At 44.6% G+C, this 19,257-nt stretch overlaps 1 protein-coding gene across 2 annotated transcripts in view; it reads right to left on the bottom strand.

Annotated features, from left to right (window-relative positions):
- Positions 1-19,257, bottom strand: part of RORA (RAR related orphan receptor A) — a 722,505-nt gene that overhangs the window by 406,930 nt on the left and 296,318 nt on the right. The window contains exon 1 of one of the 2 annotated variants that reach the window (XM_058740659.1): positions 769-1,023. The exons of the other annotated variant lie outside the window; for it this stretch is intronic. Within the exon in view, the coding sequence (XP_058596642.1) occupies positions 769-826 (58 nt within the window). The 5' untranslated portion in view covers positions 827-1,023. Of the gene's footprint in view, positions 1-768; positions 1,024-19,257 lie in introns of those variants that run through there. 2 annotated transcript variants of the gene reach the window in all.

Below are 19,257 nucleotides of genomic sequence, written 5' to 3'. Positions count from 1 at the left end.
CGGGAGTAATTTTTTATAGCACTCCTAGGCTAAAAGGGATAACCTAAAAGTTCTGTGTATTAATGAGGCCCCAATAACTTAATAAGTATGTCCTACCAATTGGGCAGTTTTTTTTTAAACCTGTACGCATAAATAAAAATAGGATTTTCGTTTCATTGTTCAGTAATCACAAGCACTTACTTCACAACTTCTGACACCCTGGCATTAGAGTGGAAAGGCCCACCCGCATTTCCTGCTCCACACTGCACCACGTGGTACCATTTTATATTATACCAACTGCCGAAACCTCACTTCGCAAAGGTATGACATCACTGAAAAGAATGTCGTGCATTCCAATAGTGAAACTGTGAACTGCCTGGAGCTGATAGTTCACACGATGTCTGAGAGATGTCAGGAATTGATACAGTTCCCTCAGCTACTGGAAAATATTTCCTGGCACTCTGGAGTTTGCTGCAATGCCCAGGGTGCCTTGGCTCACTGTCTGGGAAACAAAAGGCTAATCAGCCAGATCAAATCAGATTCTTCTTCTTTGCTACTGTATCACAGAATTATGCATTGGACAACATTACAGGTATATCCGAATAATAACAAGACTTCTTATATCAGAGTTCTGGCTGTATTTCTATTCCATTTTTTCACTCTGAACATTTCACTTATTAAAAGCTAGCCTAGTAGTGTCATCTGGTCACCAGATAAATTCTGCAGCGATGGTTCTGGGAATTCAAACGGATAAACATCTACTTATCTCAGTATCAAATGTTGACTTACCTCGAAAACCATAGAGTGGTGCAAAGTTTACCTGTCGATCTTTCTCATTCATAGGCATTTGTGAGCTGTGGATCAGCTTCCTGGAGGTTCATGTGCGATGAAGGAAGGGCCTCTCCTTGGACATGTGGGAAGAGCTCATCACTGAAGAACTCTGCGTGTTTTCTATCTCGTATCTAGAACCCAGGCCCAGGAAGCAGGAGGGCTTGCTGCTGCTCCTATGTAGACTCGACTCTACCTTGTTTTGTAGGCATGCTGAAAGATGATTAAAACCTTGCTCGGGAGAGTGGTAACGTGAGGTAGGGTGGGGCAGCGGGTATATGTCTCGTGTGCTTAACAACGGCTCCCTGAGAGGAAAAACCCTGCTTTGCAGCGTTGGCTGGTTTCTAGGTTACAAACCCCCCCACCACAGAGGAGTTAAGGTCACCGAGTTCAGAATCGGGGCATGACACACACCACCAGCTCTGGGTCTCTTCTCATCTATAGCTGCCTGCAGAATGCTCTGAACTGAGGGACACACTTTTTTGCTACAAGGAAGATATGCAAACGTTCAAGTTTATGTTCTCCTAATTGAGGATTTCTCTCAGACGCAAATAAATAAAGTTGGGGGGAAAAAGGGCTTTGGAGAGAAACTAGGCTAATGTGAAGCATTTTATGCAGGGGATGGATTCTGGCAAGTCCCTCTGGGTGTGGGGAGACTATCCTGACCTTGCTGGCTGAGACTTCCAGCTCAGGAAAATCAACTCAACAGGTATTCATCAGGCAGCCACCAGGGGCCCGATATTTATAGTAGTAGTAGTAGTAGTAGTAGTAGTAGTAGTAGTAGTAGGGTCCCAGGAGAAGACAGTGTAGACTCTGTACTGACAATGTCACTGGGGAAGGGTGAGCAAAACTGGCTCCAGTCTCTTCTCACTGCAACTTGAGAGGACATCGAGTAACACGGTCTTCCCCAGGGCACCCTCGAAAGAGACCACCGGGGTCCACGGTTTCTACCGCTGGACACATTTATGGGCCCTATGTGCCTATTTGGCAAGAAACTTTACATAAACGCCTTCTGGAATCATTCTGCCCAGGGGGAGTCAGCAGCCTCAGAGTCCTGTGCACGCACTTTGCATCGGACTTCCTCGGTTTCTCTAGGCCCCAGGCACATGATCTGGTACTGATTTTCAAAACTCTGCTTCATTTTGAAGTTCATTTGGCAAACTACTATATTCCACCAACTGTTTCCTCCAAGGGCTGGGCAACTGGAGGTGGCAAATTCAGAGACTCACCACTAAGAAGGTACCATGCTATCCCAACATGTTCACAGATGAGGACACACAGAAGTAAATAAATAGTAATACAGTAGTTATGACAAGGGGACTGCCTTCCCAGGGACCCTAAATTTAGAATTATGCAAAATACAAGGCCAGTCGAAAAGTTCACATAACAGAGATTTTAAATTTTTTTTTTCAACGTTTTTTATTTATTTTTGGGACAGAGAGAGACAGAGCACGAACGGGGGAGGGGCAGAGAGAGAGGGAGACACAGAATCGGAAACAGGCTCCAGGCTCTGAGCCATCAGCCCAGAGCCTGACGCGGGGCTCGAACTCACGGACCGCGAGATCGTGACCTGGCTGAAGTCGGACGCTTAACCGACTGCGCCACCCAGGCGCCCCAATAACAGAGATTTTAAATGAGGCAGCAGTGAGTAGAGTATCTTCTAACATGTTAAAATGTCCATGGCAAACTCCTGTTACGAAATGCTTTGCTGTTGGGGCACCTGGGTGGCTCCATCGGTTAAGCTTCCAACTCTTGATTTTGGCTCAGGTCATGATTTCACAGTTTCATGGGTTTGAGCCCTGTTGTCGGGCTCTGCACTGACAGTGCAGAACCTGATTGGGATTCTCTCCCCTCTCCTCCCCCCAGCTCTCTCTGTCTCAAAAATAAATAGATAAATCAAAAAAAAATTTTTTTTTAATTTTTAAAAATGCTTTGCTGTCCCATTGATTTGTTAAGCCTGCAGGGATACATTTTGCATTCTTATATAGTGATATATAAAGTATCTTGTTTGCTTTGAAAAATGAAAGGTCAATAACAACAATCCTTGGGCTGCTATGATTTCCCTATTATTTATATTGAGTGTCTACTAATTCTGAACCTTAAGCTCAATGTTTGGTGCAGTATTTGTTTCGCCCTGAGGGGTTGCACAGTCCTTACAAGGCATCCGTTCTTTGTAATGTTTCAAACACCACATAACCATTGAAAGAGAGCTGAAACAAGGTAACCATAATGTCATTGCCACATTTATCCTTCCCCAGATTTATCCCGGCTGTTACTGAAGGCCTTCTCTCTTACTAGGTTGATGTTTAGGATTTGGAGGTCCTCACTGGGAGAGAACAGAGCTTCAGAAACATAGTATGTGGAGTAAGAGGAGTCTTTTCCTTAAATATTTATTTGCATGGGGGCTGAGAACCTTCTTCGGGATGAAAATCAAGCATCACCATGGGAGAATTCAGCAGGGCCAATCAGACCGAGGCACAAGGCTGAGAGTCCGGGGGGAAGATGTTCAGATAGGCTGGATGTTCTCTTCCATTATGCTAGCTGGAGTTTCAACGCATCCAGTCCTCATCTTCCAGGGGCTGTATACACCTCAGGGAGAAAGGGCTGTACGTATAAACTGAAAAGCCTCCCTCATCAAATTCTGGAGTACTTTCAGGTTCTAACTACTTTACTAAGGTGAAACCTTCCTAAATGAGTCCAGAGACAGAAAACACTTTTCCTCACTTCAACATAGGCTACTGCTCTGTCCTGGTAATGAAAGATATGAGAGGGTTGGTGGCTAGAGCCAGAAATCAATCATGAGAAGAGGCAGAAGTCCATAACTAACAGTTAATAATAATAATAATAATAATAATAATAATAATAATAATATAAGCGTGGCATGCTTTGGGGCCAATATTGATGGCCCCAGTGGAACTCGGAATAGCAAGCAGAATCCAGCGGTGAGTTAGCCCAGACTAATTCCTAACCAGATATAAAACTCTACCTTGGCAACTCAAAGTGACACTGAGTTTGGAATGAGCTTTATAAGGGGCTGTGTTACCTACATTAATAGGTAAGGGCTCGAGGCTCTGGTCTTAATATCAATGAGATTTACTTATACCCACAGGCTGGAAAGGCTTGGAAACATTTTGGTTACGTAAGCTTAAATCAGCCCCTACTCTTCTTTTAACTAATAAGCAGTCTTAGCTGTGTTATCCTCTCTGATCTTGGGCCACTTCTCTGAGCCACTGTGCAACCAGATTCTCTGAAAGTTGAGGAGAAGAGTAAATTCACTGGTTTGCTCCAGATAAGCCTGAGATTCCTTACTCTGCATAGGTATGTGAGTGCAAAGCACCATGATAAAAAAATAGAATTCTAAAGACACATCCAAGACAGCTCGTTAGATTGACTTTTTTTTTTTTCTGTGTATCTGGTTTTTGGGGTTTTGTTTTGTTTAAAAACAGGGACCACTATGCTTTCTTGTAAGTGACAAATGCTCTATAAGGTATTCAATGGTTAATTAAGACACCAGTGTCATTGCTCAGCCCTTTTGTGTTTCGTAGAAAGCAGTTGCTAAACAGATGAAAGTAGGTCTGAGGCAAGCGGTAGCATAACTATTATTTCAATTAATAAATAGCTCTAAAAGTGAAGGAAGTGATAAGGGCCTCAAGAGTGTCTGAATCTGCCCTGGTTCTGTCAGGAAAATTAAACAGAGCACTAGTGATTGCCATTGCTTCTGTTCAAGGGATGCAAGCAAGTCGGGTCACCTGTATGGAGCAGGTTAGAGTCTGCCCGGTTCCTGGGGCACCCCCTAGTGACACATGCGGATAATACCCTGGCACAGCCCACTTCACTGCAAGGGGAAGAAACTGTGCCAAGTTCACCTCTTTTTCTTCCACCGGCATCCTCTCCTCCAGTCTCCCCCTCCCCTGCCTTCCACCAAAGAAGCCCTAAAATGTATTTTCAGACAAATATCAGGGAAGCATTTATAAATATTTCAGAGGCGTTTCATAAATAAATAAGCAAATCTACAAAAAGACTTCCCTCTTTTAATGAGATCTTGGCTGTGGTATATGCCTTTTATTTGAGCATCATTAAAACCAGTTGGGGAGATTTTTATACTGGACTCTCTTTGGGGGGGGGGGGAGTGTCAGAATATATGAAAAAGCCTGCTATGCATCTCCAAAACATGTAGCCGCGTCCCTGACAGATTAGGCAGCTTGAGCACGAGGGAATAGCTTTTACTCTTTTTAAAGTAAATACTAATCAATAGCAACCGTACCGACAAAAACCCTCTTGCCGTCTAATTGCACCACAGCTACTCATAGACCCCAACAGAATTTTCCCCTGGATGTAACAAAATTAACTACCAGGGGCAGAGCTAGTGAGTTATCACCATGTCTCTATTCAAATGTAATTAACACAACCCCCCAACTGCCACATGTACCATTAAAGCACCATTTGTATTTATAATTTCCAAACAGGGTCTGAAGGTCACACCCACATCAATCTTTTCAACACACTCGTCTGCACGGGAAATCAAACTGGCGGGGAGGTGGTCCTAGCAATTATAGGAAATCTCTCCCTCTCTGAAATCTTGTTTGTAGTTCCTCTTCTAGAGCTTAATGCCCTCTGCAGTCTCTTTGGCCACGTCAGAAATAGCCAGACTGTATCAGAGGCAAACGAGTGATTTAAGCTGACTTAGCAAACAAACCTAGTACCCAGTTCTGGGCTGATCCAGCTGCTAGATACGTAGGAATCTTAACAGGTTGGGATGAATACTATGGCCGTTTTAGTTAATAATAACTAATATTTTTATCACACATTAGGATTTGTGTTAGGACTTTTACCTACATTTTTCTAACTCATTATTATAGTTGGCAATTACAATAATAGCAGTGGCCATTTATTGAGCACATGGGCTGAAGAGTTTTACGTATATATTTTATCATTTAGTCTTTACAATAACTTTGTGAGTTAGGTATTATTACCCCTATTTTAAAATTAAGGAAACAGAGGCTCAGAGAGAGTAAGTGACCCAAGTGCTCCAAGCGCTGAATGAAGTAACATCCGGATTTGAACCCATTTGTCTGACTCTAAAGCTCATTCTGGACCACTTAGCACTTTGAGAGGGAAGTAACATCAATGATCAGCATCAGCTTCATCTGCGTTTTACACAAGTGGTAAACAAGGTACAGAGAGGGAGAGCAACTTGCTTAGGGCTGCCCAGCACATAAGAGTTGGGAAGAAGCTATAAGAGGCAGTCACAGGGAGGTGTTACTGGCATCTCTGACTCCCTACATGCACATAATGTCACAGCAGCCACTCTGTCTTCTTCCCCCCCCCCCCCCCCGCTTTTTTTTTTTTTTTGGCGTCTGTCTTCTTCAAGGAGCACTGGAAGGAGCAATAGAAGGGTCCAGAGACATAGTCCATGAACCTGTACAAGACACCTGCTGGGTGATGTTCAGCCAGCGACATCCCCTCTGTGGACTCAGGGACCTCAACTACATAACAATGAGTGAGATAAAGTATCTCTTAAGTCCATTTCAGATCTAACATTTTTAGGCTAGTTGTGAATTCTTTAAGCTACAAGAGACTGTATGTAGAAATCTAACAGAGCACTACTTTCTTACACTTGGCCTGTAATGTCCCTGTTAGAACCCAGATAATCATGTTGTCACACAGCCATCACTTTATAAAAGCAGCGATGAGCTGAGAATGCCCATAGATAGCTTTCTTTCAGGAACCATCAGCCACCCCAGGAGCCAACAGGTAAAGATAGCATATGCTACACTCCATCTAGTTCCCATGTGTAATTTGGCAAAGCGGCCCAGTTTATGAAGAGGTGTGTGCAAAGTCACTGAGGTCTGAAACTCCAGTCAGAAAACAAGTCCTGTGGGACACCTGGCTGGCTCAGTCAGTAGGGCATGCAACTCTTGATCTTGGGGTAGTGAGTTTGAGTCCCACATTGGGTGTGGAAGCCTACTTAAAATTAAAAAAAAAAAAAAAAAAAAAAAAAAAGAATTGTAAAGAACTCCAGTATTGTCACTGTTTAGCAGCAGACTCCGTGGTCATATTTTTGTTCCCACGTGCATGATCAACCCAGAGGGTGCTTCTACGAGGGCAGTTTCTGGACTTCCTCATTCATAGACTCCCTCATTCTGGCCTCTGAGACTGTGCATGGGGTCTGATTGCTCAGAACTCCCCACCTCCACCAAGAAACAGGCCACATGCTCATGTGGTTTTCTCCTGCTCGTAGCTCAGCCTGGGCAGGGTTGAGTTTATAGTTGATCCATCTTGGTGAGGCCCCTGTGTCAAGGCCTTTATCAGCCCAGCTCCGAGGGGACACCCGTGCCTGACCTAACCATGTTGTGTTTGTGTGTGTGTGTGGGGGGGGGGGCAGTGAGAGGGGCTAGGGGGACCTTTAGGGTCCAGAGATCCTTGGCATCAATCTATTTCCATTTAAATATGTTTTCCCTTGATTCAGAATGAACCAGGAGAAGCAAAAATACTAATCAAATTGGAATGCAAATATCCAAGACGCTTTTCTCTCAGAAATGCCCTATTTCCACACCCCCCCCCCCCTTTCCATGGTACTAATGTTGTAGAAATAGAAGGCACCTCTGGAGGGACAGGATAATACAAAATTTTTAAATCTGTAGAAAATGAGTACAGGGGTAGGAGGCACTATTAGTGCTACTAAAAATAAGCTCTGGGAAGCTACAATAAATGGAAAAACCAGAAGAGTCATTCCTTTTTTTAAACTGTATTGAAAATCCTGTATGTCCGGGAGCCATTTTCTCCAGAGATTCTAACAATAATACTTTGGATTCAATATTCATTTCTATTCTCTCTCCCATCTTGTTTCCCCTTCCGACCCTCTCCTCACCAGGGCCTCAGTAACGCAGGCTGAATATTGAGCTTATTATGCATGTAAGACAGTGTGGTTTTTGCCAACTGAATATTGTGCCAGGTACCATAGCACTGGTGCGATTACACCCTGCTTGCTGCCTGGTATACTAAAGATGGGAATTATTTTCCTTTACTTTGATTTTCTTTTTTACTGAGAGCTCGCAGGTTACCGTAGACCAACTACCCAGTGCTGGAGAGAAAGGATGTCCCCTCAGACTCAGGGATTCTTTCATGAGTACGGCCCAGTATACTGCCCAAACTGTGTTGCCCTCAACGGGTGAACCTCCTTGCCACTGTTACTTCAGGGTGCTGGGAGGTGGATGGGTCTGCTCATGCCACTCGTGTCAGTGCAAGTTGAAACGTGTCCCAAGAAGCCATGTGAGCCCTCGACAGCTTTACTGGACTAGAAAAACAACTGCAAATATTCACACTGCAAGGACACGGGCTCCCAATATTCTAGCTGCTTTGGGTTCTATTCCAGATGCTATGCTGGACACATCTGCCAGCCTTGGGCACGAGACTCCCAGTTGAGCTATTCTGAGCCATCAGGGAATTTCTGGGATTTGAACAAAAGAGCAGAGAGTATCTTGCCAAGGCAAGGTGTTGATGTTTCAGAGACAGGCTCCTTAACACCTAAGTGGGCCAAGAGGAAAAGCCAAAGTTAGCAGAAAACCCAGGATCACAGTTTATTCCTGCCTTTCCATCTCTCACATTGAGCCTTCCCACAATATTTAATCGCAACATGCACCAATAAATGGAGAAAGATGTCCTGTAAGAAAATCTGAAGAAACAGAGACACAGAACATCAATAAAGGGGGAATTTACAAAGCAATCTATCCACAACCTTCACTTTACACATGAAGAAACTGAGGAATAGAGGCTAAGCAGGGCCCCAACTCTGCATGTGTCAGAGTTGGGGACAGAGCCCCAGCCTGGGCATCCGGCTTCGAATTCAGAGTTCTTACCACCGCCCAGGGCCCTTGTTTTGTTTCTTGTTTGATTCATGGAGCCTCTGGGAAGAGAACGGCCTCTGGTGGGGCAGGAGTGAAAGGCTAAGATTTAGAACACCTCCTTCATTTTTACAAGGCCATCTGGAATGTATTATTATTTTTTCCTTTTTTTTTTTTTTCCAGTCTGGGCATTTCTGTCCCTTAAAAGCATCTAACCCTTCACCGTGGAGGTGATGCAGAAATCTGCCAATAAAGTAAGCCTGAAAGCCCTTTGCTTCCTGCAGAAAAATCTATATGTGCCCTTCAGCCTTATAATTGAGTTGCAAAGGGGAAAAATAAAATTGTTTCCTAGCTGTGTGGAGCCATTCCACCCAACATGCCAATAAAAAGCAAGTGGTGTTTTTGTCCATGGGATGTCCAGGTTCAGAGTCAGATCTATGAAGCTAAACAAGGGCTAGGTTATTACCAACAAACGATTACACTCTGGGTTGTATTGAACAGAGAGATATTTGAACTCTTGAGACTAATTGGAAGGGTTCTGAAATGTCAGTGTCGACGTTCCCTGTCTAGATTTCCTGAACCACAGTAGAAACTAACCCTGAACTTGAAAATGTTGCCTCCCACAGAGCCACATGTTTCTATCAGGAGATGCAAATATTAATCCTGGGCAGGCAGATCACTTAGCTACCAGTGTGCCTTTCTATGCCATTGAGTAGACAGATAATAACCATCTGCATTATCTTTTTCTTGAAACTTACTGGGAAGGTCGAGTGAATAATAATACTCTCGTTTGTAGAGTACTTCAGCTTGTAAAAACCCCTTCCTTCAGTCAATCTGAATTACTAGCTGTAGTATCCGTGAGCAGAGGAGTATCACCTGCCTCAAACCAACCCTGTGTGGCTGGGAATGACAGTCCCATTTTGGAGATGAGCGGAAGAGGGTTCAGAGCGCTGGTTAAGTGGATCATCTACATTCATACAGCTAGACAGCAACAGAGAAGGGACAAGCCTAGAATGGCTTTCCACAACCAATTCTCCATGGAATCACAGTGCTTTCTTCTTGGTGAATGCAAGGTGCTTTACAAGGTTGACAAGAGTGACCCTATAATAAGTGACTAAATTTACTCCTACCCTGCCCATCACGTCAATGTTAGGAGGCCATGCTCTTCTCCATGGACATAAATCATCTCTAAGTCTCAGGCTGTCTTTATGACCACAGGGGGCTGTGGAAGCACCTGGCTGTGTCCTACTCACCAATGGACAGAAATATGGAATGGCCGGGCCAGCCTTGTAGCATACCTTCTGCTCCCAAAGCCATTTACGTGGCCAGGTCCAAGAACATCGGACCAACTCAATCTGTGGTCAGACTTGGTTGACTGATTTCATTTGTAGACAAAATGCCGATGGCTGCCTTCCTGTTGTGACTTCCAGATTCTCAGGGGAAGGCATCCCTTCTTCAATTCTATTCTAGCCCTTCCTCTAAGGTTTGAAATCCCCTGAGTGGGGATTTAAAAATAATCATTCGACAATGAGAGACAAGTTGCAAGGGCCAAAATATTAAAGAATCAATTCAGGGCAATGGATTCATTCACTAGCGAATAGGTAAAATACTAAGCAATTCTTTGGGGGAAAAAGAGAGGAGGGTCTCAGGAAACCAATGCTGGGAAGGCCACAGAGGTGGGAAAGGGGCAGAAGAGGTATGCCAGGAGCCCTGACCACAGTCCTGTGACTGTACTCTTTTGCTTAAGGAAATGCCTGTTAAGTGTTCTACACTCTAGAGAAGTGCTCTGAGGACCCTTTAATGAATCTGATTTTAAAAAGTTTGAAAGCAGCTTTATTAAGATAAAATTTACACGCCATAAAATCCATTCATTTTAAGTACACAATTTAATGATTTTTAGTAAATTCATATCATAGTATAACCATCATACAATTTAGTTTTAGAAGTTATATTTGAAGAAATAATACTCTGAAAAGGTAATGTTTGCTCATAACAGCACTTTATAGGATTTCTTCTTATCAATATCTGCTTGGATTAGGTTCCACTACAATACTGCATAAGGGCAGCCAGGCTTTGGAAGATCTGCCTCCTTTTCCTGGCTTCTAAGTGGCTGCATGCTGGGATGTGGGGGTGAGTTAAGAGCCCAGCCACCCAGTACTCAGACTCCGGTGTTGACAGCAAGGTCCATGGTCACTTCCATAGCCTTCATGACCACTACTTGGAAAGCTACAGAGGGCTCCTGGCCACACCTCCAGTTTCCAGAACCAGGAAACCAGGCTATGATCAGCCTCCTACACCCACCTCTCCACAGAAAGCATGAAGGAAATTGGCTAACAACTTGGCATTCCATTTGGGTTGGCCAAGCCCCCTTAATGTTTTTGCACTTCTTAGCGACTGTCAGCACAACACCCCTCCCACACCCACTGACTGCCATGTGACAGGCTACTCTGTCCCTTATCTCAGTGCACCAAACGACTTACCTCATTCTAGGGCTTTCTGTTTCACTGTGAGTCAAGTGGAAGACAGAAAGGCAGCCCTATTTTATTTAAAGCAAACGTTAGAACAAAGACTCTGCTGTGCATTGCTGGCATTTGTTAGTAGCAGACACGGGTAAAGAAGGGTATGAACAAATATTTGGTTGAGTGTAGAACACACTTAAACACTATGGATTTACTGTTTAGGGTCAAAGTAACAATTGTGAAGTTAGAGTCTATTAAAGAGTCTGAAGAAATTATGTATATGCCTTTACACATGCTGTTCTCTCTTTTGAGAACCCCCTTTCCTCCTTTTGTCTGCCCTTCCATGTTGGAGCTCTCCAAACCCAAACAAACTGACCATTCCTTTGTTCTGTGGCATTCCGTCCTATGGAACTTAGTCTGGAGGACCGGGTCTTTCTGTTTTATGTCTCTATCCCTTCCACACTGCAAGTCTTGTAGGAAGGGGACTGTATTGCATTCTTCTTTGTAACCCTGACGTCTAAAACCCCATCTAGCACAGAGAGGACGCCCAAGAGATGATCTGTGCTCAATCAACGAGGAAAGGACCACGAAGGTAAAGAGGGGCTCATGCGCAGAACAAATATCTTCTTCTGCAGGCAGCTGTGCTAATTTGCCAGACTCTACATGGCCAGGGAGTGATTTGTGACAATCTGTTGAATTAAGAAATTGTTTTGGGCTCAAGAAGCACCAAATGTAAACTGCAATGTTGGATTCCAAGAGAAAGGGCTGGAGGCTATGGGGAAGGGGCTTTCCCAAGTATGTGCCCATGGAGAAGGCTGGGGGAAGGCAGCTCCCAGTGAAAAAGAAGAAATTCGTATGTAATTCCACAGCCATGCTTTCTGAGGCTAAGCAACCCCTCCTTCTCACAAACATCTACCCTCAGAACTGGATCCACAACAAGGAACGCAAATGTGTGCTTTCAACTTGTGGTTTATGAAAAAGCCTGCACAATTTTGTCGAGCGTGTCCACTGTTGTATCCAGACGCTTAACACGGTACTCAGAACACAGTAAGCACTTAGTAAATACTTGTGACGTGAATGAATATTTCAGGGTCTAGCTGGCTTCTTTCACCAGAAAATATGTTATTTTGTACTCCTGTGCTCTAAAACACAAATTTCCTGAAATGAATTTTCCATGGAACATCTCACTTGTCCAGGAAGCCATCCATGAACGTGATTAACAAGTAGAAAATAAGGTAAATCCATGGGAACCCAGGCCTGGGGATTCCATCATTTAAAAAAATAAGTAAAGACTCAACATCTCAGGCATCCTAAAGTGATAATCCACCTTCTGGCTGACCCCAGAAATGTCAGGGGACTCTGGGGGCTGGTGGGCCATCCACGAAGAAGCAGCAATGGTGGAGAGAGAAGGGAACTAAGGTTTCTTTGGTACCTGCTCTGAGCCAGGTACCAGGCCAAGTACTTCAATCTCTCATTTCAGTTCTGGCAAGGGAATTGGCCATGACAAATGTGACTTTACAATTAAGGAGCAGAGGATCAGAAAGACTGTGTATGATACCCAAGGGCACCCAGCTAGCAAGTGGCCATGCCAGAAACTGAATACAGATCTAAGCCTGGAGACCGAACTCTCTCCAGTCCACATCACTGGCCCCTATTATTCCTCTGGTTTTGGAGTCCCACAGGGGAGAGATTAGTCTTTACTCATTTCTGCAGCCTGCTCTCCTTAGTGTGGCCCAGAAGCATCACCAATAAGTGTTCCCTAAGCTGCATTCCAGATCACAAGCATTGTCACTTCTTTACCAATAAGCAGTCTGACTACAGCCTGGATACCACCAAAGGGAGGGCACATACCTACAAACTGTTGGCCCCGGAGGAAGTACCCAGGCAGCACTGATTTCACTGATAGAGCATGCGCTTCTCTGAAGACCCTTGCGATTCAACCTTAGCAGCAATAATCCCAGGGGCTTAGAGAAGGCCTTCTGGAGCTTTGATTAGCAGCATTTAAAGTCTCCTCCCTCTGTCTACCTTAGCTGTCTAGCCCAGCTGATGCACAGTCTCCCAGGTTTGTGCCCCAGTCTTCCTTTGTTCAACATTCAAGAACGGTTTTGAGTGGCAGGTATGGTCTTATGTAAAGGTTGCAAGAGATGAGCATCAGGAAGCCCAGGTTCTAGCCTGTACTTTATCCTCTGGGTAACGTACAGCCACAGAGGGCTGGTTCTTGAGCAAATCACTTTTCCTCCCTGGTCCTTATTTCCTCATCTGTAAGTTGAAAAGACTTGACAGATTATTTCTAAGTACGACAGAACTTTCTATGATGATGTAAATGCTCTATTTTCTACATTGCCCAATACAGTAGTGACTAACCATAAAAGGCTACTAAGTACTTGAAATGTGGTTAGTGTGACTGAGGAGTAATTGAATTTTTAATCTTACATGATTTTAGTTAATTTAGATTTAAATGTTAACAGCCACTAGTGGTTTCTGTATTAGAGAGCCAAGGCAGGAAACTTCAGTTCTAAGAAGCTAAAAAGGAAGCAGTGTAAGGTAGGATTAAGAGTTCCAGCTCTCAAGGATGTGGGTTCAAATCCCATTCTGCCACTCACTAGCTAGGAGGCCAAACCCAAGACCTTTACCCTCCTCAAGCCTGTTTCCTTTTCTAAAAATTGAAAATTAACATAATAAGGCCTACCACACAAATGTGCTGAGATAAGTGGCAGAGATAAAGCTCTTAGGGTCTTGTCTGTCACGTGAAGGCTCCCTACAGGAAGGGAGGGGGAGTTTCTTTGATTAATCCATTATTTCATTCACCAACACTTCACTTAAAACTGAGTGGAAGGAGAGAGGTTTAAAATCCACTGGGTGGGGCCCTGGGGAGGGGGGGTGCCCAGGAGAGAGGGGTGAGGGAAGGAAAGGCAGTTTTGCCTACATTTTTCCCAGGGCCGTCCCTGCATGTGTCTTTGATTGGGTCAAATTACACAAGATCTAGCTATTCAGATTCCCTCAGATGCATCTGTGTTGTGCAATCCCCCTGGCCTTGGAAAGGAACAGATCTTACTGGCCAGGGATTTGACAGGAGGCATCATCACTGAGATATACAGATCAAGAGAAACGAGGGAAGGGTCCTTGACATTCTACAACAAATGCACAGATAGCCTGAAACATCAGGAAGGCACTTTCTGCGCTGGTCAGCTGATATTTTCTAGTTAGAATAATTAAACAGAGAACCACTCACCAGGTTAAAAGAGAGAGCAGTTAATGAGAAAGTCACTCCCCAGCTCCTTTTGCCCCCAAAGATGCCAACTCTGAACAGTTCACCTCAGCTCCCTCTTCGTAAACGGCTTCCTCCCACCCCACCCCAGAAATCACTGGAATCACCTGGAAGGTATTTTGTTCAAAAATCCCCATGCCCAGGCTATATAAGCCACATACAATTAAATCAGAAATGGTGAGGATGGCAGCCAGGTGCCAGGGATTTTTATAGTCTTCCGGATGATTCTAACGCGCACCAATGTTTGAGAACCGCGTGTCTAGAGGGAACAATCGGGGGAGAAGCTCAGGAGTTAACCGCACCGGGGGTCCTGGTCTGTATCACACGCTCTGGGCCTAATCAGACTACACTCACATTTCACGTTTCACTCAGCACACTCTGCTTCTCGCGACTAGAATATTCTCAACCAACATCCTCTTTAATAAAGTCTAATTTGGGCCGTTTCCACATTGTTAGTGTTGACAGGGAAACTCCCCACTGACTTGGTAATGGGCAGGGGGGTGGTGCTTTAAAATCAAGCCTTGAAGCAAGTTCATCTGAAGCTAGCGGAAAGCCATCAGCAGAAGTGCTGGTTCTACAACTTCTGCACACTGCCACCTGGTGGGAGCTGGTCCCAACTCGGCCTCTGCTCCTCATCCTTGGCTCCTGCCCCCGCCCCCAAATAGGGGTAATTTAGGAAAATGTCATGCATTTTCAATCCAATTTGCTGGTACCTTCCACAGTGATCAGACCTCCTTCTCTTTTTCCCTCCCATCTGGTTAATATAATTATTGCTTTCACATGGTGAAGCCATTTTATGTAATAGCTTTGTTTGTTACTATGGTTACAAGTTTAGCAGTACTTTGGAATATAAATCTATCATCTCCAAGAGTAGCTTTCTATTTGTCAAGGTGCAGCCCTTATGCACATCAAAAAGCAAGATGAGCAGCGGCATTAGTTTTCCGTCTTAAGGAAAGTGGCCTTTCTTGGTCTAATTCTATCTGAAAGTCCTCCGAGCCTCTTGTAGACACTCCTTGGAAATCGCTGGGTGCTGTCCCACTTTCTCCCTCCCGGGGTTTTCCTGCCTGAGTGAGGCACCCACAAGGAGAGCTATCTGGGAGAAAGTCAGAAAAGTTGGCTGTGGGGCAGCTCTGGCTGCCCGGTCAGAGCCCTCCTGTTGCACAACTGGAGCTGTTACTAGACTATTTACTCTCGGCTGATTATTTCCCCGCTGAAGGCAAGGGCTGAGAACATAATCTCTTGGGAGTTAAATTTCTTTGGGTGTAATCCTTTCCTCTCATGCATCTGAAGCATCACCCCTTATTTCCTGATGGAAATGGAGTTCTAATCTTGCTTTAGAAAATGGCAAAAGTTCACAGCCGAGTTCAATCTGCCACCCTCAACTGACAAAGCGTGACAGTGTCTGTGCCGTGACGGTGTTTCACAACCAACTGAATCAGACCCAGCCCTCAGAGTACAGAAGCCGAATCGCCTGGGAAGCAGGGCTTCCCTCCCATCCTTGGTCAATGACAACAGCTAACCCTGGAGAGGGCTGGGAGTTTACTGCACCTTCCATGTGCACACCCCATCTAATCCTCCTGCCAACCCCAGGAAGAACTCATCGTCATCAGCACTGGCATCGCTCATTTTACAGAGGAAATTGAGACTCAGGGGGATTAAGTGCTGTCTCCCAGTCATACAGCGAGCCAGTGGCTAACTTGGGATTCATCACCTTTGGTCTCCAAGTTATGTTTTCGTTCCAGGGAGCACCCCCTCACTTTCCACATTCAAACAGCAGGGACCAGGAAAAGAGAAAGAACAGGCGATACCAATGCCTCCACTAAGGCCTTGATTACATCAAACCCCAACCACCCCCTTCCTTCTTGAGGAGAAAGTTATTGGTTTGGTAGCCCATCGGTAAATTTCCAGTGGCTACTAATTAACGAGCCATGTCATTCAAATTTATAATCACAGAGCAGGAACGTACTTATTTACACCACTCACATGGCAGGGTAATTGGCAGTTATGTAATTTCATGGTAATTATGATTGGAATTGCCAGGTAGAAACTAGGCACTTTGGAGGTGTGTGTTTACCAACAACTGGCTACCTTGGAATTACCCATTAATGACATGATGGGCTGTGGCCTTGTAAGAAAGGTTATTAAGGTAAGGGACTTTATCTTTTGATTCCTCATTCACAGAAAAAGCAGGAAGCTTGGAGACACCAGGAATACATATATTTTTTTAATTTCTTCTTCTGGCAGCACAGGATGCCATTGTGCAGGTTCGTCCTGTTTCTGGGCAGGTCTGGGGTGCCCCGGTGACAGGGAGGGGGCCGAAAGACACACATGAGCTTTAGCAAAGGGTGTGAGGACCGAGTTCTGCGAGGCTAGTCTGCACAACTGTTGATCCAGGGCACGGGTGGGAATTACCAGCGTGTTGACTATGGAGTGAGGAAACTCGGCTAAGGGGTTATTTGGTCATCGACAGTGTGGGGACCAGGAGAATATTAGTTGCAGAAAGGAGGCCCAAAGGAGGTGGGGTGAGGGATTCCATACACTAGGAACAGGGGTGCTGTGAAAAGGCATGCAGCTCATGTAACACATGTGGGCATGAAACCCCCACCCCACTGAAAACCAATCTGGTATGTAGGCTGATTTTTTGGGCAACAGTGTCCTCCCAGTTCCTTCTTCTACATCCCCTGGAGCCAACTATTCTCTGAAGTTGCTCTTGCTGTTTATTTTCAGGGGATATCCAGCAGATAGGGAAAGAAGAACCCTACGTGATATGATGGGTTCTCAGCTATCCAGGAGCTCCACGCTTGGCACGTGTAGAGTAAGAACATTATTGCCTCTTAGAACTGCAAGGGGTTCCTTGTTGAACAGAGGGGAAACCCAGGGCCCAGAAAGGGGTGAACGTGTGGCCCAAAGTCACACGGCAGGTAAAGGTCAGAGGTGGGCCTAGAATGCACGTCCATTACCTCCAAGTGGTTTTCCATAAGGCAACTCCATCATGAGGGACAAGTTGCCCACGGTCTCAAATTGAGAGGAGGCTAATAGAAACAACAGCCAAATGGGAAGTCTTTCTCCATCTACCAGGAAAGGGACTCTGGGATGCTTTTTTTTTTTCTTTGCCTTTTTAAATAACCTTTGCATAGTAACCTTATGCAAAGACTCCTGCAATAGATTCCTTTCAGTGGTCAAGAACAGGCAGACATTTGCTCTTCCTGACCTGAACTGCCTCCTACTATGAGAATAGGAGACAGTCCCCTCTTCCGCCCCAGCTGCTAGGAGGCTGAGAGCCACATTTTGTGCTCCTTTGTTCAGATTGCCTCAGGCAGGCATTTCCATTATAGTTTTCTTTCCTTCTTGTTTTCTTAAAACCTGCTTTTGCATTAGGTAGATTGTCTTGATCTTTTTGTACCTGTGTTGTTATTATAAAATCTCTGGAAGAAGGTGGGACTATCAGCCAATCGATAAACAAACAAAAAATCGTAATCTTAAACCTGAGAGTTCAACCATTCAAGAAATAAAAATCTTACAGGATTTACAGAGACAAGTTGAGAAGGATGCCACAGCGTCCCCGTGCTGTCCACATACACAGCGCAAGGGGAGGAAGGCTCCCTTTCAGTGAAAAAGAGGAGTGGACAGAAAAGGCCAGTTTCTTTATCAGCCTTAGTCTAGCCTCAGAAGCACCATCTCGTCCCCCCAACCATTACATCCAGAGAGTCGGAGGCAAAATAAAAAGGCTTCTAGAGACCCTGGAGTGATGCAACCTGGGGAGAGAACTCTAATAACCAGGAACACATTTGATAAGCAGCAAAGAAAGGCAACAGTTAGGGGCCCCTGGGTGGCTCAGTCCGTTGAGTGTCTGAGTCTTGATTTTGGCTCAGGTCATGATCTCATGATCCATGAGTTCGAGCCCTGCATTGGGCTCTGCACTGACAGTGTGGAGCCTGCTTGGGATTCTCTCTCTCTCTCTCTCTCTCTCTCTCTCTCTCTCTCTCTCTCTCTCTCTGTCTCCCCCTCCCTCCCTGTCTGTTTCTCCCCAACTTGTGCTCTCTCTCAAAGTAAATAAACTTAAAATATTTTAAAGAAAGGCAAGTGCCATTTCCTGGATGGCTACAGTGTGGCTGATGCTGTGTGTGGTACCTCTTCCTCTGTGTCTGTCTCATTTCATCGTCCACCTCAAACATACAGCAACAAAAAGGAAAGACGTGGTACAGGCATCAACATGGGAGAATGTTAGGGGGAAGAAAACCCATACATAAATGTATGATTCCATTTATACGAAGTTCAAAATATATGTGAAACTCATCTAAGGTGCTAGAAATCAAGATAGTGGTGACCTCTTAGGAGGGACTGTGACTATCGAGGTCATGAGGTGGCTTCAGGGATGCTGGTACTAGGCCATTTTGGGGGTCTAGGTTATTTGATGCGGTCATATAAAAATTCGTTGGGTTGTACAACTCTGTTTGTACACATTTCTGTAGATGTTCTACTTCAATCAAAAGTTAAAAAGGTCAGGGTTCAATTCCCAGCCCTGCCACCGACTATGTGACTTGGAATTCAATTCAGCTTTATATCACAGCTTCTGCATCTGAGCAATCAGCATAATACAACCCACTTATTAGGATATTGTTAGAATATAATAAGACCCTGCATATAAAACATCTAGCCCAGGACCTGACACATGGCAGCTGCTCAATATATAGTCATTCAATATTAAAATGTTTTAATATGGAAAAATTTTGAATATACACAAAATTAAAGAGAAAAGTATAGTAAACCCCCATGGACCCATGACCCAGCTTCAAGAATTATCAATCCATGGCCAAACTTGTTTATCTAAACCTGTATCCCCAATTGTTAAAAAAGAGGGCACCTGTTGGGATAAGCA

This window comes from Neofelis nebulosa, chromosome 7 (genome assembly GCF_028018385.1).
Source record: "Neofelis nebulosa isolate mNeoNeb1 chromosome 7, mNeoNeb1.pri, whole genome shotgun sequence".
Classification (NCBI taxonomy): domain Eukaryota; kingdom Metazoa; phylum Chordata; class Mammalia; order Carnivora; family Felidae; genus Neofelis; species Neofelis nebulosa.
Note: the sequence above shows the minus strand (reverse complement) of the source record. Positions and strands in the feature narration are given on the sequence as shown.